At 40.7% G+C, this 24,075-nt stretch overlaps 4 protein-coding genes across 4 annotated transcripts in view; 2 read left to right on the plus strand and 2 right to left on the minus strand.

Moving 5' to 3' along the window:
- Positions 1-398, plus strand: LOC129038072 (histone H4). Its single transcript, XM_054490616.2, has one exon. It carries the CDS (start codon positions 43-45, stop codon positions 352-354), a length of 312 nt encoding a protein of 103 aa, XP_054346591.1. The 5' UTR covers positions 1-42; the 3' UTR covers positions 355-398.
- A 4,031-nt stretch (positions 399-4,429) lies between these two features.
- Positions 4,430-24,075, minus strand: part of LOC129038088 (histone H3.1-like) — a 41,437-nt gene continuing 21,791 nt past the window's right edge. The window contains exon 2 of the mRNA XM_054490630.2: positions 4,430-4,801. Within this exon, the coding sequence (XP_054346605.2) occupies positions 4,474-4,801 (328 nt within the window). The 3' untranslated portion in view covers positions 4,430-4,473. The remainder of the gene's footprint in view (positions 4,802-24,075) is intronic.
- On the minus strand, positions 10,218-11,598 carry LOC129038085 (histone H2A type 1-like). The gene has a single exon (XM_063665900.1). The coding sequence runs from the start codon at positions 11,596-11,598 to the stop codon at positions 11,206-11,208; it is 393 nt and encodes a 130-aa protein (XP_063521970.1). The 3' UTR covers positions 10,218-11,205.
- LOC129038086 (histone H2B type 1-N) lies at positions 11,924-12,304 on the plus strand. Its single transcript, XM_054490627.1, has one exon. It carries the CDS (start codon positions 11,924-11,926, stop codon positions 12,302-12,304), a length of 381 nt encoding a protein of 126 aa, XP_054346602.1.

Below are 24,075 nucleotides of genomic sequence, written 5' to 3' on the forward strand. Positions count from 1 at the left end.
CCAGAGTCCTCACAAAGAGTTGTGAGACTCGTCTTGCTCGTCATGTCTGGCCGCGGCAAAGGCGGGAAGGGTCTTGGGAAAGGCGGCGCTAAGCGCCACCGTAAGGTGCTGCGCGACAATATCCAGGGCATCACCAAGCCGGCCATCCGGCGCCTTGCTCGCCGCGGCGGCGTGAAGCGCATCTCCGGCCTCATCTACGAGGAGACCCGCGGGGTGCTGAAGGTGTTCCTGGAGAACGTGATCCGGGACGCCGTGACCTATACAGAGCACGCCAAGCGCAAGACGGTCACCGCCATGGATGTGGTCTACGCGCTCAAGCGCCAGGGCCGCACCCTCTACGGTTTCGGCGGTTGAGCGTCCTTTTCTATCAATAAAAGGCCCTTTTCAGGGCCACCCTATTTTCTCAGCTGAGGAGTGGTAACACTGGTTTTGGTAGGTCCGGAATTTTGTTTGCTTCTCAGTCAGTTCTAGGGCGACAGTTTTCTGAACACAGCGGCACACGTATGGCCATTCACCTGCAGTCACTGTTGGCAGGACTAATTACGAGGTGTAATGTGGTCTAAACTTAACCAAAATTCGTAAGCTTGTTTAAGTAATGGGGAAAATACTCGTACACCGAATGTGCAGTACCGGAAACATTCTTGTAATTCCCGTAGTGAACTTGACAGTGGTAATCGGAAATCGTTTTTGAAAAGCCCCCAAATCCACAAGTATTTGGGGTTTTTTTTTGTTTTGTCTTTGTCTGCGAGTTGGAGTACAGTGGTGGATCTCTGCTCACTGCAACCTCCGCCTCCTGGGTTCAAGCGATTCTCCTGCCTCAGCCTGCCGAGTAGCTGGGATTACAGGTTTGCGCCAGTACACCCAGCTAATTTTTGTATTTTTAGTAGAGATGGGGTTTCACCATGTTGGCCAGGATGGTCTCGATCTCCTGACCTCGCGATCCACCCGCCTTGGCCTCTCAAAGTGCGGCCTCTTAAAGGATTTTAAGAGAATTTACTTTCCTCCACCCTCATTAAGGTATGACAAATTACAACATGTACAATCTGATCTTACATATGTTCATTGTGGAATGATTTATTACATCGAGCTTAACATCCACCTCACTTTCTGTGGTGAGGACATTTAAGGCCTATCAGCAATTTTCCAGTATAAAGTACATTAACTATTGTCACCATGCTTTAAAATAGATCTCCAGTATTTATACCTCCCGAGTCCCATTATACCTCCCCATCCTTGTTCTCTGGCAATGACCATTTTACTCTGAGTTCAACATTTTTAGATTCCTCATGTAAGTGAGATCATGCAGTTTTTGTTTTTCTGTGCCTAGTTTGTTTTACTTTGCATAATGGTCTCCAGTTTCATCTATGTTATAAGAAATGACAAGATTCATTTTAAGGCTGAGTAGTATTCCATTGTATATATGCCCCATTTTCTTTATCCATTCATCTGGCATTGGACACTTAATTTGAGTTTAAATTCATAAATGGAATCTAGTGAGTAAAGCTATTTTTTGTTTTTTGTTTTCTTTTTGGTGAGGCTCAGTCACTCATTGTTATGATGACGAAAATGATGGATGTGTGTCATTGGTGATATCAAAAGATCTGGAAGGACAATAATAGTCGCACTGATTCAGTTGAAGCAAAAGTACAAAACTCTGTAGTCCAAGTAATTACCACAAAGGAATTGTAATCATACTTTTTTTATTTGAATTTTTGTTAAGGGAAAAAAATTGTATTTTACATGAAAAACAGTTTTAAATCCTCAAAAGTTGTCAGATCTGGAATTGCTAAGTGGGCCTAAATAAAATTTTTTGGATATAAATGATGTTTCTCTTTAAGATGTAAAAAATATATATATTTTAACTATGTATGTCTATATATGTGTGCACATATATAGTGCACAAAAATATATATTTTTTATATACATATATATATATATAGTTGTTTTTTTTTTTTTTTGAGACAGAGTCTCGCTCTGTCACCCAGGCTGGAGAGCAGTGGCAGGATCTCGGCTCACTGCAACCTCTGCCTCCTGGGTTTTCGTGCCTCAGCCTCCCAAGTAGCTGAGATTATATACGCAGGCCAGCAGGCCCAGCTAATTTTTGAGTATTTTTAGTAGAGAAAGGGTCTCACCATGTTGTCCAGGCTGGTCTCGAGGTCCTGGCCTTAAGCAATCTGACTGCCTCATCCTCCCAAAGTGCTAGGATTATGGGCGTGAGTCATCGCACCGGGCCAAAAACACATTTTTAAAGTTAAGACGTAAATGTTGTTTTATAATTTTACACCACCAAAGTGATGTCACATGGTGAAAAATTTAAGCACAATCATAAAAAGCAGGTTATTTGCAATCAAATCTATAACAATAATATTCTAGTTGTGGGATCTTGGGTTGAGATGCATATGCTCTCTAAGCCTCTACTTATTCTTGTAAAAACTTATGTGATGATGATAAAAATAGTTCCCAGCTCTAAGGGTTGTTGTAAGGATTAAATGAGTAGGGCCGGGTGGCTCACGCCTGTAATCTCAGTTTTTGGGGAGGCAGAAGTGGGAGGACAGCTTGAGCCCAGGAGTTGGAGACCTGAAAAAAAAGACAAAGAACACCTGTAAATGAATTGGTAAATAAAAAACACTTAGAACACTGACAACAGTAAATGCAGTGTGAAACACTTAGCATTATTCATTTATGCCAGGCTCATAACCTGTAATTGCATCTGACCATCATCCCTGGGTAAGAGCAATTTTTTTTTTTTTTTTTTTTTTTTTGGTGACACTCTGTCACCCAGGCTGGAAGGCAGAGGCGTGATCTCGGCTTACTGGAACCTCTGTGTCCCAGGTTTATGCGATTCTCAGCCTCAGCCTCTCGAGTAATGAGGATTACAGGTGTGTGCCACCACGCCCGGCTAATTTTTCGTATTCCTAGTAGAGACGGGGTTTCACCATATAGGTCAGAATGGTCTCCAACTCCTGGCCTAAAGCTGTCTGCCAGCCTTGGCCTCCCAAAGTGCTGGGATTACAGGCATGAGCTATTGCACCGGGCCCAGAGAGCAACCTTTTCTAACAGCCACATTTTAGTACTCTAGATTCAGCCAGGAGTTGTGTAATTAAATCTTTGTCTATTATGAAACCATAGGAAATACCTGTGTCAAGTGCATTTTTTTCACACAATTTTTGCAAATGGAGACATCTTCATTATTCCTATAGTATCATATCTTTTTAAAGTTTGTATTCACACTTTGGGTGGTAAATGAAGGGCAAGATCCTTCCCTATCCTTGTGAGGATGACTACAGCATCACTGGATAGGCTTGCTATGATTTTTATCTTTCCCTGTGTTCTCACTACCGTTTTAATAATCTCAGTTCCTTTTCACATGGTAGCACAGAATTTAACTAGCAGAAAGAGATCCGGCCATGTAGACCAGAGAATTGTGTAAGTGACAGCATGTAAGAATCAGGAAGGAAAATTTTTTGTTTAAATACCAACAGGTTCTTTCCTTAAAGCAATTATTTTTTAAATCTAACCCACAAGGTGATAGTATCCTTAAACCAATTAAATCAGAATCTCGGGTTGGATAACCTCAAATATGACTTATTAGCACTTTCCATTAATCACTGGTCCTTCAGGCCTTTAAGTTTACTTACTAGGAATCTCACTTTTAATACCATCTTATCAACTTCAATTGTAAATAAGAGAACACTCAAAGGCTGAGGAATTCTCAGCGGTAAAGCTCTGCCCACGTTAAGTAACAAAGGATAAATTAGCCTTTGTTGTGATCATTCTTTGTTGTACTGATAAGCTACATATTTCTACTCAAGGATTCAAATTCTCACCTTTCTCAAGAATTGGGCCAAAACCGATAAACTTATTTACGGTCCACGGATTAAAGGTTGTTGCATAAGAAGTTCTTGCTATGTTCAGCAGTTGGATTCACAGCGCCAGAAACCTATAACTGCTTGACTTTCCTCCCCAACTACACTGCGAAAATTGCCCCTTAAATGTAACTAACTCTAAAACCTCAACAAGAGTATCGTGGCCAGCCGTGGTGGCTCACTCCTGTAATGCCAACATTAGGTATAGGCGAGGGGATTGAGACCAGGATATCGAAACTAGCCTGGGAAACACACGGCGACCCGGTCTTTCCAAACAATTAGCCTTGCGTGGTGGTGCGCGCGAAGTTCCAGCTAATCGGGAGGCTACAGTGAGCCATGATGACACCGCACTACAGTCTGCGCGACAGCCCATGTCAGTAAGCCCTGGAACATCTGAAACAAGCTGTTAGATATTTTATTTACTAAAGAGCGATTAGTGACTGATACCTACTTACAGCGACTAGAAACGCATACTCCGATAGCAGTACAAACTCAAGCAGGCGCAAACAAATGATAAAAGAGAACCTGGGCAAACAAGCATCACGGCTCCTCAGCTGAGGAAGTAGGGTGGCCCTGAAAAGGGCCTTTTATTGATAGAAAAGGACGCTCAACCGCCGAAACCGTAGAGGGTGCGGCCCTGGCGCTTGAGCGCGTAGACCACATCCATGGCGGTGACCGTCTTGCGCTTGGCGTGCTCTGTATAGGTCACGGCGTCCCGGATCACGTTCTCCAGGAACACCTTCAGCACCCCGCGGGTCTCCTCGTAGATGAGGCCGGAGATGCGCTTCACGCCGCCGCGGCGAGCAAGGCGCCGGATGGCCGGCTTGGTGATGCCCTGGATATTGTCGCGCAGCACCTTACGGTGGCGCTTAGCGCCGCCTTTCCCAAGACCCTTCCCGCCTTTGCCGCGGCCAGACATGACGAGCAAGACGAGTCTCACAACTCTTTGTGAGGACTCTGGCCGGAGGCAGCGCCTTTATACGACAGTTGGCGGACCGAACTGAGAACCTGAAAGAAGTCGGCGGGAAGTCCCGCCCCGGTGGGGGAGGGGAAATCTAAAGGGCCAAACCGAAATAGGGAAAAAAAAAAAAGCGAGCTTCTTGTTTTCGTGTTCTGAATTTTGTAATGTGCAAAGTATTTTGTTACCACGTTATAAGGCTTTAAAAAATTGCTTTTGAACGCAGAAGATATACATCAATATTGTGGGAAATAAAGAAAGTACAAGAAATTAAGAAACTACAATCTGTTATCCCATCACACAGGCTAGTTAATAACGTATTTTGCAGAGCAGTTGCACATATTTTTCCAAGAAAATTATACAGTGTTGTATATGGAGTTTTGTAACCTCCTTATATTGATTATAGTTTAATCGATTTCTATTAAAGAGGTAAAAGTGATTTTTTAGTGTCTGTTTCTTAGGAATTATCAATAGTTTTAATCAGTTCCCCTCAATTTTTTAATCGACTGTATTTTAAAAATAATGTTTTCCACATTCAACGTAAATTTACTTTTTCTCTATACTTGGGACCAATATTGAAATTTATGATTTTTTTATTACACCAAAACTTAAATTTTTATTACATTAATATTTAAAATTGTATTAGAGGTCTCATGATTTAGTACTGCGGGTCTCCTCATTATTTCCTTTACAAATTTCCTAATCTGTTTCACCAAGGTTTCTGGACAACTTTAGAGACCTTTTGTGAAGTTTGAATAAAATCTCTTCGAGACTTTGATAATTGCGTTAGCCTCAGGACTTAATTGGAATGTAATTAAAATCCTTAAAACAAGTTCTTATAACTAGAAAATTGGTGTTTGTAGATTTTGTGTGTGGGTTTTTTTTTTTTTTTTTTTTTTTTTGGATGGAGTCTCGCTCTGTCGTCAGGCTGGAGTGCAGTGGTGCAATCTTGGCTCACTGCAACCTCCGCCTCCCGGGTTCAAGGGATTCTCACGTCTCAACCTCCGGATTAGCGCGGACTACAGGCATGCGCCACCACGCCCAGCTAATTTTTTGTATTTTTAGTAGAGACCAGGTTTCACCATGTTGGACAGGATGCTCTTCATCTCTTGACATCGTGATCCGCTCGCCTCAGCCTCGCAACGTGCTGGGATTACAAGCGTGAGCTGCTTCGCTTGGACGCTTGTAGGATTTTAAAAAGACACTTTTATATGACCCAACTAAAGATTTGTTATCAACCATTATGGAGCAACTTTGATTCCGTATATTTGATTTTCTTTCTTATTAATAAATACAGGGTTATACTCTGAATTTTGTGTGTGTGTGTGGAGACGGAGTCTCGCCCTTTCACTCAGGCTGGAGTGCAATGGCCCGATCTTGGCTCACTGCAACCTCCACCTCCCGGGTTCAAGCTATTCTCTCTCCCACCTCAGCCTCCCCCGAGTAGCTGGGATTACAGGCACTTACCACCATGCCCAGCTAATTTTTTTGTATCTTTAGTAGAGACGGGGTTTCACCATGTTGGCCAGGCTAGTCTCCAACTCCTGACCTCGTGATCCACATGCCTCGGCCTCCCAAAGTGCTGGGATTACAGGCTTGAGCCACTGCGCCCGGCCACTCTGAAATTATTTTAACATCAATGCAAATTATAAAACTCCTATAACTATTCTAATATAATCTCTTAGTATTCAATTCTTTCTTTAGAAAGTAGTTAAGAGCTGAAACTCTGGAATTAGAAAACTTTGGTTTTAGATTAAATGTTTACCTCTCAGACTCGAGCTGACTTGTTACGATCAGACACGAGGTGACTTGTTTATTCTTTTTAAATCTTTGCTCATCTACAAAGTTAGAATAGGATAGTGACGGTACTGTTGGGGTGCAGAATGATTCCCCAAAATGTGGTTCTTGGGGATGCTGAGAGCTTTTGAACATTGAAAGGCCTCAGAAATAAGCTTCAGAATCAAAGCCCCTCTAACCTCGTCTTCTCTTTCCCATACATGCGAAGGGACTCTGACATTTCCTAATCGGACCAAGAAAATTTCTTACCAAAACTAACAGAATTGCCTTCTATCCCCTCCCTGTTATTTCATTATTGCAGAAAAGAAGACTGAATATGGATTTTTCAAGATAATGTCTGCCTCTCGGTCTTATTTAAATTACCAAGACATACTAGGTGCTGTGGCTCCTCCCTGCAATCCCAGCACTGTGGGAGGTCGAGGCAGGTGGATCCCTTGAGCTCAAGAGTTCGAGACCAGCCTGGCCAACATGGCGAATCCCCGTTTCTACAAAATATACAAAAAATTAGCCAGGTGGTGTCGCATGCCTGTAATCCCAGCTACTTGGGAGGCTGAGGCAGGAGAATCACTTGAACCTGGGAGGCGGACGTTGCAGTGAGCCGAGATTGCACCATTGCACTCCAACCTGGGCGCCAAGGTGAAACTCTGTCTCAAAAAAAAAAAAATTAGCCAGGTGTAGTGGTGCATGCCTGTGGTCGCAGCTACTAGGGAGCCTGAGGTAGGAGGATCACTTGAATCCCAGAGGTGGAGGTTGCAGTGAGTGGAGACTGTGCCACTGCACTCCAGCCTGGGTGACAGCCTGGGTGATGGAGTAAGACCCCATCTCAAAATAAATAAATAAATTATGAAGACAATTATTTACAAGCTAATTTCTTTCTGTGGTCCATTTATTCTCCATAACAATCCTTTATTGCCACTCAAAGGAATTGTCTACCTTTCCCATCTCCTCCTTCCCCTATGAAAAAAGTTACATAAGCTTCTGTACCCCTTACCCCTTTAGGGACTGGGGTAATCACTTTGTAATTCTCCCTCATGCACATTATTAAATTTCTATGCCATTTCTCCCATTATTCTGCCTTTTGTCAGTTGATTATCTGTGAAACTTCCCTTAGCCCCCACAGTATTTACCTCTTTGAGGTACTGTAAGAATTAATGGAGGCCAGTCTCAGTGGCCTGCCTGTAGTCCCAGCTACTCTGGAGGCTGAGGTGGGGGGATTGCAAGAGTTCAGGAGTGGGAGGATTGCGCAAGCTCAGGAGTCAGAGATCAGCCTGGGCAACATCACAAGACCTTCATCTAAAAAATAAAAAAAAATTAAAAAAAAAATGGAGATAATGTACACAAAATATCAAGGAGAAAGCCAACCTCTATTTAATATAAGTATTTTTTTCTTTACAACTAATTTACAAATATTTTATGTTTATATTATACTTTAAATATGTTAATAAATCGTAAATTAATCTAATTATGTATAACACATTAGTTAAATAACAAATATTTTAGTACATGTTGTCAATGTTGGGGCTCAGAAACCAATACCCCAAACTTTGACATGGTGACAAGCTGAACTGCAGAAGCCTCAAAGTCTCTTTGACCTTCTCCCGCTCCCCAACCTTTGTCTGCCTGTTATCTGGACTCACCAAAAATCAGTCCCTGTAAGACGAATGTAATCATACCTGAACAGCTCATTTCACAAGATAAGGTACAAGTTTAATTTCTTTTCCCTGATCCATTCATTCTTCCTAGTAATCCCCTCAAATGAATTCCTCTTCTCCCTCCCTCAAACTGTTTTTCAAGGATGGTATATAAACTTCTGAACCACGTTCTGGGGTGGGCAATCACTCTGAGTCTCCCCATGCACATTGTAAATTTGTCTGCCTTTTTTTCTATTAATCTACCTCATGTCTGATTCTTCAACAAACCTTCAGAGGGCATCAAATCAGTAAGGACAGTCATTTAGTTCAATATTTCACAGATGATATAACACCATGAAGTGATAAGGCACTATAAATCTTCCTAATTGCTCCTTGCCCGTTGGATCCCTCTGATCTTTAGGTTGCCTCCTCGTTTACTTACTTTGAAGCTACTCATTTAACAGCTCCTCCATTTTCCTTTACACGTGTATGTGGAATTATAAACAATGATATATCACACTTGTATATTTTATTTTGCTTAATACATAAGTTTGCATTTGTCAGTGTTTTGATTATGAGTACATTGATTTGAGTTTGCATAAATAACACCAAAAATTATAATAATTGTAAAGCAAAAGTTACTTTACAAGCTGTTTAGCTTAAAGAATTTTACTTCTGGAACTCACGAACTCTGAAAAATATTACTTAGCTAGCTTTCATGATTAGATGGTGGTTCTTGGGAGAAACAGAAACAATGGAATAATTTATCATCAACTTCAATGATCATAACAGCATATTTTATTTAAAAACTTATTTTAATTTCAAAAATCTTATAGGCTTTCTATGGAGCTGTATCATTTACTTTATATTGATGGTTGTAACAGAAACAATTATTGAGAATTTATACACATAAATAACGCAGATGACATTTTAAAAGGGAACAAATGAATTCATTGAAATCAGGATGGAGTCCTCAACATCAAATAATCACAAATTTTTTTAAACAATGTAATATTTATGATTTTTGTGATTGCTGTTTTATTCCAAGAAATACTAGTTGTATGTGATTGCAATTAAGACTTAAATCTAGGAAATAAAAATGTGTGAAAAGACTCAAAAATTAATGTATTTCAATGGACTAGAGATCTTGTAGAAATTCATTTTCATTAACATGTCTTTATGAGGAAAACAGTGGCTTATATAAGTTTAGGTGGAGAGGAATAGAAGGCCCTCTCTAGCTAGGAGGACTTGGTGATCTGAGAAGGAAAGGAGTGATCTTGGTGAAAGAAAGCAGGAAAAACTGACAGGAGAACAGGACTATATGACCATGATATAATAAAAAACCTGACTTACAATGTCCTTCATTCATACTGTTTTTAAATAACACGTTCTAAAGTAATCTCACACCCTAACCCCAACCCTTTCCCATCATTTATATAAACAGTCCATTATGACATATATTCTTTGCCCAAGCCAACTTGAAGCTCCTTTTGGATATAGACTTTATGTATCTGGATTAATATTGTATTCCCATTTAGGAGAGTGCATGGCACACCATAGATGCTCGGAAAGATTCAATTGAACTCGAATAGGTAGGCCAAACACACAGGAGGTCCTAAATTCTGCAGAAGGGTCAGATACCCAAAATTTGCTTCCATGGTCTTATGAAGCATAAACTGAAAGCCCAAGCAAGGAGCAAAGGTTAGTTTACCAGTTTTATCTCTGGAACCCAGGTACACTGAAAAGTATTATTTAGCTAGCTTTCAGTCCTCTGTAATACAGAAAGTATCTGACACTAGGTTCATTTGAAACACTCTTGCTCTGTCACACAAGCTGGACTGCAGTGGTGCAATCATAGCTCATTGCAGCCTCGAACTCCTGGGCTCAAGTGATCCTTCTGGTCTCAGCCTCCCGAGTAGCTAGGACTACAGGCTATGAGACGCCAGGCACGGTTAGTTATTTTACTTTTGTAAAGATCAGGCTGGCTTCGAACTCCAAGGCTCTAGCGGTCCTTCCGCCTCGGCTTCCCAAAGCGGTTGTGTTACCGGATGGTGCCAAGCAGTTCCAGGCTCTTGGTGCCCGGTACAAATTGGACGACACACACACAGATAGCAAAGCAAAGCAGCAAAAGTTTAGTAAGCAGAGTATTACACTCTCGGGGAGGGGGGAGAGCGGACTGACCTCTGCGAGATGAGATCAGCGTCAGCTTGCTGTAGTTTGAGTCATTTTATGTGTGTGCGTGTGTGTGTGTTTTTTCTGTTCCCAGTGCTGCCTAATCTATAGCCAGCATCTGCCCTTTTATTGATAGGTTTGTTGCTTACTTTGTCCTCTGTGGCTTGTGCCTCTATCTCATAATCTTAGATATATGCATGATATGTAGCCCATATGCATGAACCTTAAGTAGCTGATTATCATACCGGCTTTTATAAGGATACTTTTCCTAATACGCATGCCCATCTCTGAAAAGCTGCCTCTTAAACTGGTTTGTTCCAGATCTTGCCGGCCACGAGGTCCTTGCTCACATTATCTCTTTTGTTTCGGCTGCAAAAGGTTCACTGCTTGTTATCTCGCTTCTTGTTCACCCGCCCATCTACCTTAGTTCTGCCCTTTGCTTTTACTTATTCTGCCCTCTAACCAACTTTCAGCTCCCTTTGTTATTCTCTTGCCTCACTTTTCTTATTGTTTCAGCTGTATTGCAGGCGCGAGCTGCCGCACCTAAATTTCTATATATACCGTGAACATTTCAATGTCTACTTTCTATCTCGAAACAATGTGGTGTAAAAGCCATTTGGTTTTGCTTCATCTCTATACAGCATTCCAGTGCCACTGCAAAATGACTCGACTATCGGATAAAACTGTTGAACACAGCTCTACTTGGTGAAAAAGTAGGTGGCTCTGAAAAGAACCTTTTTGGTTTGGACCGAGGTATGAGTAATGAACTGCTCCAGACCCGCTACTTGCCCTTGGCCTTGTGGTGGCTCTCAGTTTTCTTAGGCAGCAGTACGGCCTGGATATTGGGTAGGACACCACCCTGGGCGATGGTCACTTTACCAAGCAGCTTGTTGAGCTCCTCGTCGTTGCGGATGGCCAGCTGCAAGTGGCGCGGGATGATGCGGGTCTTCTTGTTGTCGCGGGCAGCGTTGCCCGCCAGCTCCAGGATCTCGGCAGTCAGGTACTCCAGCACCGCCGCCAGGTACACCGGCGCTCCGGCACCGACCCGCTCAGCATAATTGCCCTTGCGGAGCAGTCGGTGCACTCGGCCCACTGGGAACTGAAGACCCGCCCTAGAAGAGCGGGTCTTAGCCTTGGCGCGAGTTTTGCCGCCCTGCTTGCCACGTCCCGACATGACGAAAAAAATTCAGTCAGTAGCGTTTCTGAGACTGACGTAATGCTAAAGCTCCGGTACTTATAGTCAACACAGGCACGAAAACTAAGCTGTGCTATTGGCTAACATTACAGTTTCTCTTTAACCAATGGGATTGCGGTTTTGAAAAACACTTATTTTGATTGGACAAAGTTAATATACGTTTCCAGGACTCACCACTAGTTAAACGCACAACTTCATTCTCTGCCCCATTTGCGTTAAGAAGCAGTGAATAAGCGGTAGGTTGACAGAGCTATCGTCTTTCTTCCTGTTTTTTCCTCCAATTTTCCGGCAGTTACTTCCAGCCATGCCTGAGCCCTCAAAGTCGGCTCCTGCCCCGAAGAAAGGCTCCAAGAAGGCAGTGACAAAGGCCCAGAAGAAGGACGGCAAGAAGCGCAAACGCAGCCGCAAGGAGAGCTACTCCGTGTACGTGTACAAGGTGCTGAAGCAGGTCCACCCCGACACCGGTATCTCGTCCAAGGCAATGGGCATCATGAACTCCTTCGTCAATGACATCTTCGAGCGCATCGCGGGCGAGGCTTCCCGCCTGGCGCATTACAACAAGCGCTCGACCATCACCTCCAGGGAGATCCAGACGGCCGTGCGCCTGCTGCTCCCCGGGGAGCTGGCCAAGCACGCGGTGTCGGAGGGCACAAAGGCCGTCACCAAGTACACCAGTTCCAAGTGAGCCCGCCCACCGCGGAACGTTCGGTCAGTCTCGGCCCACACCCCAAAGGCTCTTTTCAGAGCCACTCAGTCTTCCTAAAGAGAACTGGCACTCACTGTTCTTACAGCAGGTATTTCTTACTTACTACAAAGACGATTTCCAAGATTCCTTACTTTAGCCTTGTTAGAAACTAGTTTTGGTTCAAGCCTCTAATCCCAGCACTTTGGGAAGCCGAAGCGGGTGGCTCACCTGAGGTTAGAAGTTCGAGAGAACCTGGCCAACATGGTGAAACCCCGTCTCTACTAAAAATACAAAACAATTAGCTGGGCGTGGTGGCGGACGCCTGTAATCCCAGCTACTCGGGAAGCTGAGGCAGGAGAATCGCTTGAACCCGGGAAACGGAGGTTGCAGTGAGCCGAGATCGGGCCATTGCACTCCAGCCTGGGCAATAAGAGCGAAACTCTGTCTCAAAAAAGAAAGAAAAAGAAAAGAAATTAATTAGCACTGCAGTGTACTGCGTGTTGCAGCAACGCATGAGACAATTTTATATCTGAAGAAGGATCAGGTTTATCATCAGACAAACCTAGTAAAGGGAAAATTCAATACCTGTTGACCCCAAAGAAAATAAAATATTTAAGTGTCAACTGGTAAAATATCCACAGTGCTTCCGGCGCTCTGTCCCTAAACTTCATGTGTACTTTAGTAATGAAGCAGTTGGCACACACAGAAACGTACAAGTCGACTTAACTTGTTTGTTTTGAGAGTGGTGCTGTTTCTCCTCCCTTGTCCCCAGTTTGGATTTGCTAAATATTAAGATAGAAAGGCAGTAGAAAAAAGTTTGAACCCAGTGTACAGCACCGTACACGTCAATCGGGCCGAGTTGATGTCAATGGCCAATCCCGACACTGCGCGGGCAGTTTGAAACTTGGCCACCGTTTTCTCTGGTGAGTGTTCTAATTGGGAAAATTCTTGGCAGTGCGGGTTTTTTGGAGGAATCTTGCTGTTTTACTCATTCCCATAATTCTCTTGTGTGGAATTCCTATTTATGAACATAGTTTCTAATCCCTACTTTTTCTGTTAGGGTCTGCTCCATGTTTTCTTATCTATGTCACTTGCATTTACTGTATCTCTAGTAATTGGAAGAAATTTTAAAAGAAAAAAAAATAGAGGAGGAGAAGGCCTGTTCTCCATTGTTTTCCCCCACCCCCAACTCAGGAAATCAAAATGAGTGTCTTCATTTTAAACACTTAGGAGTGGCATATTTAAAAGTATTTTGGTCTTTGCCTAGAATCAGTGTGGGAACTCTTCCACATCAAATTGTATTTGCTGAAGGTTTTTGATAATATTTTTTATCCAGTAAGTGTACTCCAGTGACCCAACTATTTGATTCCTAGCTGTTTACATGAGAGAATATTTTGCGCACATGCAACAGGAGACATATGAGAATGGAAAAAATGCTATTTTTAATAGATAAAGATACTAGAGGCAACTACATGTTCATGGTCAAAATAATGCATTTATTGAGGTACACACAGTACCTGGTTGAATTTTAGAAACATAAGTCTCAGAAGGTTCATATATAATAACATTTTTTTCAAACTCAGAAGTAAAACCATGGCTGGGCATGGTGGCTCATGCCTGTAATCCTAGCACTTTGGGAGGCTGAGATGGGAGGATTGCTTAAGCTCAGGAGTTCAAGACCAGCCTGGGCAACATGGTGAGACACTACCTCTTAAAATAAATAAATAAAATGAAATAAAACCAAATTATACATTGTTGAAGTGTATATAGAAGTGCTTATACAGAATAAGTATACAAAAGTGTGTGATAATGAAAACTTTGAAGAGAGTTTGTAAAATACCTGGCAGTGGCTATCTTAGTGATAAAGGCAAGACATGGGATGGGGAAAAACACAGAGGTAAATACAAGTTGTCATCAATATTCCAGTTTTGGGTTAGAGGTTTTATCATGGGTTTTGATATAATTTGATTTAAACTTTATTTTTATTTTTATTTTTTTGAGATGGAGTCACCGTGTCGCCCACGCTGGAGTGCAATGGCGCGATCTCAGCTCACTACAACCCTCGCCTCCCAGGTTTAAGCGATTCTCCTGCCTCAGCCTCCTGAGTAGCTGGGTTTACAGGAGCCCACCACCACGCCCAGCTAATTTTTTGTATCTTTAGTAGAGATGGGGTTTCACCATGTTGGCCAGGCTGGTCTCAAACTCCTGACCTCATGATCCGCCCACCTCGGCCTCCCAAAGTGCTAGTGTTACAGGCATGAGCCACCATGCCCAGCCTGATTTACACTTTAAATATATGTTACATATATTAAATGTATGTATCAAATACTATACTGGAAAATATAATAGGAAAAAACCCCCTGTGTAAAAACAAGTTAGAAGCATCACATAGTTTGTCATAAAGGAAAACTTATAGGTGAGAAACTCAAACTTAATAGTGTTTCTGTAAATATTATTCATTTTCTAAATATTATTCATTCCTTCTCTCTTAAGGAAGAGAAAAAGAAGATTCACAGAGAGCATTAAGAAGGCCCATGGATTCAGAAAGCTCAAAATTTTGGCTAAAATTAAGAGTCAGCAACCAATCTCCAGGTACCCTTGCTTCTCAATCTGTAGACTAAAGACCCTAGACCAAAAATCCTGATTCCTAGGAAGTGCTTGGAGGATCTTGATAGTGCTTCATTACAGTTGGTTTCTTTACATTATTTGATGTATTGAATCTGCATTTGGCACAGAATTGATACAATTCAGACTTCATGAAATCCATTTAATTAAATGTTCTTTCTCCCTGCTTCTCCATCTATCTAAATCCTAACTTATTCTCCAAAGTTCACACAAGTCTCACTCTCTGAAGCCCTCTCTATTAGAGCCTAGCTGAGCTCTGTCTTCCTTTAGCTCCTCTAGCTCTTATAAATCTCTACTTAACTTCCCACAAAATCTTTGTAACATCTCTCTGGAGGCTGTGTGTGTGTATGTATATGTGTATTTTGTATATATGTTATGTATGTGTGTATGTGTACACTCCTCTCTCTGTTAGAATGGAGATTATACTTTTTGCATTTATGTATCTCCTCTCCTCCCACCATTTCACACCAAAATACTTGAGGACAGTAAATTCATCATATATTTGAGTTTTTTCATCACAACTTTTCATAGCACAGGTGCCTTTGAGCCTCTCCATTAATACAGATAATCAGCAGGAAATTCTGATATTGGTTTGTTTTATGGAATGGAGGAATCTGTAGTTAAAATCCAGAAGAGAAAGTGAGAAGGGGATTTAGAAGGATTAAGATACCTAAACACATTCTCCAGGCCAGAATAAAGAATAGTGAAGTGACTCCTTATTAAGCATACAGAGAATATAGATAGATGTCTATATTTCTGCATCTATATGTCTATATGAAGTTTGGGCCATCAGGGACTACTTGAATAACTTGGATTTGTCAGCAGGGAAGAAGATGTCTAGAAGAATACTGTGTGTGGGGTGGCTAAAATCTGTGGAGAATGGAGAGAAGCATTCAGAAAAAAATTGAACACTTCTTTACAAAGTTCACATATCAGGCCCATTACTCTCAGTTATTAAGAAGGTTAAAATTTCTAAAACAGAGAGATAAAGAGAAATAAGGACTCAAAGACAGATATTTTAAGTTATTTGCACCTGGTAGCCAAGCATGGTACCCTCTGTTGCTGAAACAATCTTGATTAATTTATGACATTGCTAATCAGCCTTGGGGAATTGATTAGAGCTAATCCAAACCAGGATGTCATGTTAGTGCTTTACACTGGAACTTTTATATGGTAGCTTCAAGAAAGCACATGATTCATGTTTTGCCCCAAATAACTTTTTGTCTATGTGTATATATATATGTATTTTTTTTTTTTTTTCTGAAGAACAATTTATAGGGCAAAAAGGAACAGATTGGAACATAGAATTATATGAGAGAATCTGGTCCTAAAGGAGTTTTTTTTTTTTTTTTTTTTACAGCTATGTCTTGAAAAAACAACTATTTACCTGAATAAATGGTCTTTGGCCAGACTAGAAAAATTTATATTTTCCCCATTGGAAACAGAGCACTCCCTTCCATGGAGATTGCAAGAAACATACTGACAAAGCCGAATTCTTTTTCACTCATTTCTAGATTTCATGCAGTCTACCATTCTTCAGTTATGACATAGTACTGGACATGCTCCTTTTTTATTTATTTTTATTTTTATTTTTTGTTTATTTCATTACAGCAAACATTGCCTGATAAAGGGCATGTTAAATTAGTGTGATCACAACTTATCTGAGGTCCATTTCCTATTACGTGATGTGGAAAACATGGTGTGAATTTAATCATCCATCCATTTCTAAACCATCTCAAATATCTGTTACTTCTGCAGATGGCCAATTTATTCATTTCCCAATTCCTTTTAACTTGTATTTCAGAGCCTCTCATTTTCTGATACTGTCACCAAATCATAAAGGTTGGGAGACTGCATGAGGTAAAGCAGATGCGTGGTACTAAAAAACAGGAGAAAATTTTTCCATACTTGAATAATGATAAAAATGTCTGTCCAGGTGCGACGGCTCATGCCTGTAATCCCAGCACTGTGGGAGGCTGAGGTGGGTGGATCACCTGAGGTCAGGAGTTCAAGACCAGCCTGGCCAACATGGTGAAACCCCATTTCTACTAAAAATACAAAAATTAGCCAGGCATGGTGGCGTGCACCTATAATCCCAGCTACTCGGGAGGCTGAGGCAGGAGAATCACTTGAACCCAGGAGGTGGAGGTTGCAGTGAGCCAAGATTGCGCCACTGCACTCCAGCCTGGGTGACAGAGCAAGATTCCATCTATGAAGGAAAAAAAAATTTCTATCAATTTCCAGAGTTGAACACACACATAAGTATCTCTAGGGGGTTGGTAAATATGAGTGATGAAACTTAACAAGGTTTTATTGAGGGTCAGAAAATGGAAAGAACAATGGGGATAGACTGTGAGAACAAATAACCTCATCCCCTGACAGTAAGAAGTCCCACTGATATAAGGAAAAATAAAAGAAGTGCCTCAGCCATAGTTCTGTAATTATACTAGAGAAAAGGAATTATTTTTGATGGAGAAATTAAGAAAAGCTGTAAGAAAACACTGGGATTCTAAGCATATTAATTTGGGAAGAGCCTTAAAATCCCAAGGCACAAGGGCAGCAACTCAGGCTTTGAAATCATATAGTCAGGTCCTGGTGCAACCATTTGGAGTAGCAGTGAGGGTTGTGACCTGTATTTATTGACCTTCTGTGAGGTTGGTGCTTGTGTAGCTCATTAAACAGGGCTTACAAATGAGAATATATAAAAAGCAGTGGTTCTCACACCTGTCAGGCCTAGGCTCCCTTTTTATGTCTAATATTTTTATGGTCCTTTTTACAGCCTGAAATTAAATTCTTAGGTAATACTATTTGACTTAATTTTTCAAAAATTGCTAAAGCAACTTAATATGATTTAAAGGCTAAATAAGGGATGGTATTTTAATAATAAAGATGATACTTTCAAGCTATAAATGCTTGGGCCCTATACTAGAAAACAAAATGAAGTAGTTGGATGTTCTAGCTCTGTATGGAACTATCCTGAATGCAACAAGGACCAAACCAACTGACTCAGGTAACTCAAATACCACAAGGGACATTACTCTCAGTAATGTGATTTTTTCTTTTTGAAAAGGCCAGTAATGCGGAGTGACATTTGAACACAATAAAATACAGTCTTCTCTTAATTTGTAAAGTGATTGCATTCTTGAAAAATTCAGTGCACATTAAACTATGCACACACACAGACATTTCATGCTTATATGTAAAAGGAATTCTGTTTTAGCCTCAAATAATCAGGTTTTTCACCTTCAGATTGATTTTGAGATACCTGGAAGTCATGCATGAGTTGAGGCTTCTTCACAGGACATCTAGCATCCCTAGTCCTTCCCTAAATGTCAGTAGTGTGCCCTTTCCCAATCACCGGGACAGCAAAAAAAAAAAAAAAAAAACAACCAGCAACAACAATAAAAACCCAACTTATTTAATTTCCAGAATGCTCCCTAAGAACCAGTACTGCTCTACGAGAACAATGACATTAATTACTTTCATTGCAGAAACTACACAGAGGACATGTCCAAGCTGAGAGTGGCTGGAGGGCTTCTAATAATGCCAGAATGTCCCCAGAAATAGTCTGCAGTGCTGATAATCAGTTGCAGAAGAAAAATACTTGAGGCATCTGCCCTAGGTAGGCCAATTTGTCCATGCACCTGGTTTGGTATCTCTAAACTTCTTTTCTTCCCTCTAGAGGTTACCTGTGGACATGTGAATAAGCAGAGGGTCTTATTACTGAGAAAAGGTGGACAGCCTGCGATGGCAAAGGATCATTAACTCAGAAGTCCTCCCCATTTGCTATTGCTCAGGCCAGTTTATTAAAGTTCTGCTTCTGTAGGTATAGCACTCCATTGGCTTTGAACTAAAGCAGCAGCCATCAGATTCACATTCAGCTTTGGTCTGATAAACAGAAAAGCAGAGAAGGATATTGAAATGTAAGTAGTTGGCCACTTCTGTGGGGTCCACTGTGATACCGGAGCTCCTGTATATCCTAGACCTTAAGAATACATGGAAACTCAACTCTTCTAAAAATGTAATACAGAACCATGCTGATCCCAAAGGAGGAATGAGTTCCCCACACCCCCTTCTGGGTGGGGCTTTGCAACAGGTACCTCACTGCAGATGTCTCAATAGCTTCTCTCATCTGGCTACCAGCAATACCTCTTAAACAGATATGTCTTCACTCTGTTAAATCAGTCAGAGAGATGTTGATGAATTCCCCTTCTTGGAACTTTATTGCTAGATGTGGAGCAAGAACATATTCTGGGAAAGATAAGGCATATTGCAACTGCTTATTCTGAGACAGATTCTCCAAATCTCAGAATTTGCTTTCTAGTCTTGTGTCCTTTTTACTGACATATTGTGCCAGACTAGAAGGAAAGGAATGAAAATAAATGTGGGTGTGGGGGAAGGGGAGGCATGGAGGAAGGCCTACGTAGGCCAATTTGTCCATGTGCCTGGTTGGGTATTTCTAAACTTCTTTTCTTCCCTCTAGAGCTGTGGCCATGTGAATAAGCAGAGGGTCTTAATGCTGAGAAGAAGTAGACAGCCTGTGATGGCAAAGGGTCATTAACTCGGAAGTCCTCCACATTGATTATCATTGAATGTGTCCTTGGAGAAACAGTCAATACAAAAGAACATGGTCACTGTCCTAAAGGACATACATCCTAAAGGACAACTAAAAAAGCCTTAATGATATATACAATTTATATATCAGGATTTGGTGTGGTGTGTCCTAAGTCAGAGAGACGGGACAGAATGGGCAAATTCTTCAACAAAACAGATACCATCTTCCAGGACTCAAGAAACACAATGCCCAGGCTTATTAGTTTAGATTTATTTGTGTGGAAAGGGAAGCATTGTTTTGAAAAGTGTTTTTGCTGGGCGCGGTGGCTCACGCCTGTAATCCCAATGCTTTGGGAGGCCGAGGCAGGCGGATCACGAGGTCAGGAGATCGAGACCATCCTGGCTAACACAGTGAAAGCCTGTCTCTACTAAAAATACAAAAAATTAGCCAGGTGTGGTGGTGGGCACCTGTAGTCCCAGCTACTCGGGAGGCTGAGGCAGGAGAATGGCGTGAACCTGGGAGGCGGAACTTGCAGTGAGCCAAGATTGCGCCACTGCACTCCAGCCTGGGCAACAGAGCGAGATTCATCTCAAAAAAAAAAAAAAAGAAAAGTGTTTTTAACAACAAAAAAAGTGACATTTGGAGGTTTTGATTGGGCAGAAATGAACAGAGTAATAAGACTAGGAAAGAGCACTCCTTTGGCAGTAATCTAGGGATAAATAATCCATACTGGGAGCCCTTTACTTTCCATTGCCAGTGCTGACCTACTCTACACCCACCTCCTCTGTCCTGGTTATTACATAGCTTCTACCTGGTGTACCTGCTCCTATCTCTGTGCCTCTCCAGTCTCTGCTCCCCTCAGCATCCTGATAGCCTTCTAAAAGTTTCGGTCAGATCACCTGCTCCTTGACTCAGAAACTTCCAAAGCCCTTACCTTGCCCTATGAGGTTTTGCATACTCTGGCCCCAGTGATGTATTTGGCCTCATCTCCTAGGGCTGTCTCACTTGTTTCCTCTACTCTAGCTACCCTGGCCCCCTTGATGTTCCTCAAACTGCTGAGCATTGTGTCCCTGTAAGCCCCTCTACATTATTTTACCTCTAACTGGAACACACCTCCATCATTTTTCCCTCACTTCCTGCAAGTTGCTGTCTAAAGGTGACTCTTCCACATTTTTGTTACGATAGAGGATCGTTATTGGTACCATGTGAGAAATTACCTTGATGCCCTGGTAGGCTCCAAGTATAGTCCCATGCAAGCTCTCCCACAGGACACAGCACAGATAGGTTTGCAGACTATGCAGTGAAATGCTCAAATCACAGCTTCATTAAAAAACATAGCAAGTAGCAAGGGGAAAAAGAAGAGCAAGTTAACGGTTTAGTGTGTAAGTGCATTGGAAGAACCACTCTATCTGAATCAAGTGTGAGCAGTTTCCATATATCTGATCTCTCTTACATTGCTGAATCAGCCTGTAGGATAGACACAGAGATATATATGCCTGGACCCAACGAATTAGTTGGTTGAACAGCCATGGATTTTATTTTTGTTTCTGAAGTAGAGAACTTATGGTGTCTCCAATGTGTGGCTGACTCAAGGCCTCATGAATAATGAGTCAGTGCTTCCATGTCTCATGTATCTGTGAATTCTGAATGTGTGGCTCCTTTTGTATATTTTGTGCATCATGAACATTAGGTATCTTTTGACCCTTCCATCCCTTATATCTATATTTAACAACATATGCTCTATTTACTAACTACTTATGTCTACTTAAAACATCTTAAGCATTTTTGCCTACATTTTACTAACTAAAAGCATATTTATCTTTTATAATAGAATTGCTCGTTTACAAAAGTAAATATGTGTTACAATCCATATCATTTATTGGTGTATCCCTGACATATAGTAGGCAGTCAATACATATATGGAATGAGAGAATTGTGCTTTCTCTCTCCCTTTTCTCCTTCCCCTCGTCCTGCTTTTTCTCCTACTCTCACACACTCTCTCTCTCTCTCTCTCTCTCACACACACACACACACACACACACATTGGACAGGAATCCCAGAGATCTGGGTTCTGGTGTGACAACATGCTTTTCACAAATACTTCTTGGTTTCCATTCCTTCAAATGTAAATAAAGGTAGGGTTTAGTAAGATGATCTTTGAGTTTCCTTCCAGGATTCAGAGTTTCATCAATAATTTCTTTATTCCTTTGCTCTACAAGGTTTCTTTGTGCTGTGGCTTTAATGTAGCCTATCAAACACATTTCAACAAAATCAAAAGCCTTTTGTTTTGCCCATCACCATTGCTAGGAGGATCACTGCCAAGATCCCAAAGTAGAGGAAATTTTTCCTTTAGAATATAATTGAATTTTATATTAAGCAAGCTAAAACCAGAGAAAGATTAGATATTAAATCCTTTAAAAGTGAAGCTAGGAGAGGTGCCTCATGTCTATAGTCCCAGCTACTTGAGAGGCTGGAATAGGAAGATAGCTTGAGCCCAGAAGTTCAAGGCTGCAGTAAGCTAGGATGGCCCCACTGCATTTCAGCCTGGGTGACTAGCTGGACCACATTACTTAAAAAAAACAAAACAAAACAAAACAAAATGTACACAATCTTTAAAAGTGATATGAAATCAAAACAATAACAGATTTATAGGTAAGTCTATGAAAGTTTCCAGAGCTGTCTTTTTAATTACCGGAAAAACTAGAATAACATTCTTATGAAACGATTAAACAATTAAATAACATTATGGATTGCCATCATTGTAAAAAACAAGAATTAAAAGGCAATACAGGCTGGACACAGTGGCTCACACCTGTAATCGCAGCACTTTGGGTGGCCAAGGTGGGCAGATCACCTGAGGTCGGGAGTTCGAGACCAGCTTGACCAACATGGAGAAACCCCATCTCTACTAAAACTACAAAATTAGCCAGGCGTGGTGGCGCATGCCTGTAACCCCAGCTACTCAGGAGGCTGAGGCAGGAGAATCATTTGAACCCGGGAGGCGGAGGTTGCAGTGAGCTGAGATCACGCCATTGCACTCCAGCCTGGGCCACAAGAGCAAAACTCCGTCTTAAAAAAAAAAAGGGGGGGGGGTGCAATACATAGTTGTTTATGTATTTCTTATCTATTTAGCTACTAAACTTCTGAAAAACATCTTGTTAGTCAAGAACAAAAAAATACACTATTTCACCAATTAACCACTTACTGCGGTATTTCCCTTTTGTTCAAATTGCATGTGAAGGTACATATTGGTGACCTAATTTGTTTAATTTGCATATTCCCAAGATAAAAACTAGTGATTGCCCATTAAAAGTCTTTCAGGCTGTGGTCTTGAGATATGGAAAGGAGAGGCACTTTGAATTTTTGCTTAAAGCCTCGCATTCAAAGCTAAATAGGTATGGACTATATCTTTCTGGAAGCCATATCATATTAGACACTACTTTAAAAATAATAATTTTAGTTTAATATGTTATACTAAAACATGGATACAAACTGTTTCCCAGAGGATTTCTTCAGATGCTTAGAATGAAGAAAAGTATCCATTAATATATTAAAGGATTTTTTTTTGCGTGTGTTAATTTCTTAAGGCTATGTTTTATATCATGTTTGCTTTAATAGTAGAATTAATACAGAATATAAAACTGAGAGTATAGACATGGCCTATTCATGCAGAAATTCAAGTTTTACATAGAACTAGGATGTCCTGTAATTATAACTTCTAAAGTCTCTGCACTTTTCAAAGAAAAAGAAAACCTGTAAATTTACATCTCAATTACCTTAATTAATATTAGAAGTTTGTACATGTGATGTGAATATATATGTGGAGTTGCACCTAAAATACATTATAGCGCAAGCATACTAGTATCGTTTACTAGTTGGTTCTTGTGAAATGGTGTTTCGAGAATATTGAACTATATAAATAATTACACTAAAAGTTTGGAGATAGCATTTTAAATATTACACTGGACTTTAAAAAACAATTCTAGATACTAATTTTAATGCTTTTTAGCTTGATCATAATTTAATTATTTTTTCCAGCATTTTAAATTGACATCTTGAAAATAAACTGTAGAATATCAAGAAATTCTGTATATATTAAGGTATTTATATGTGGCCACATTATTGTGTGCTCATGAAGCTCATCTCAGCAGCGAGATGGAGAATACAGATAGGTCCAATCTTTTGATGCTTTAGCTACATATTCCATGAGCCAAATGACACACTTTATACATACATATACTCAATATATTATTCATATTACATTTAATGGAGTTAATGGAATAATAATAAACTGAACATCAATGATACTTTTGCAATTTTGTTGTTCTCTTGGAGTAAGAGTGTTAGAAAATTAAAATTCCATTTCATTTTCTTTTCAAACAACTGCTATACACATAATAAAAACTGGGAGGCATCATTTAGAATTATAAAGTCCAAAAAAAAAATGGTAACTACATGCATTTATTAGCTGTGGAGTATATTAATTGTCCTAAAAGCTCAATGTAGAATGTTAAAGTCACTACTGTGACTTTAATAATACGTGGATAAAAGTGCATTGTGTGCGTTCTAAAATTTTAAATAATATTGTTCT

The sequence above is a fragment of the Pongo pygmaeus genome, chromosome 5 (genome assembly GCF_028885625.2).
Source record: "Pongo pygmaeus isolate AG05252 chromosome 5, NHGRI_mPonPyg2-v2.0_pri, whole genome shotgun sequence".
Taxonomy (NCBI): Eukaryota; Metazoa; Chordata; class Mammalia; order Primates; family Hominidae; genus Pongo; species Pongo pygmaeus.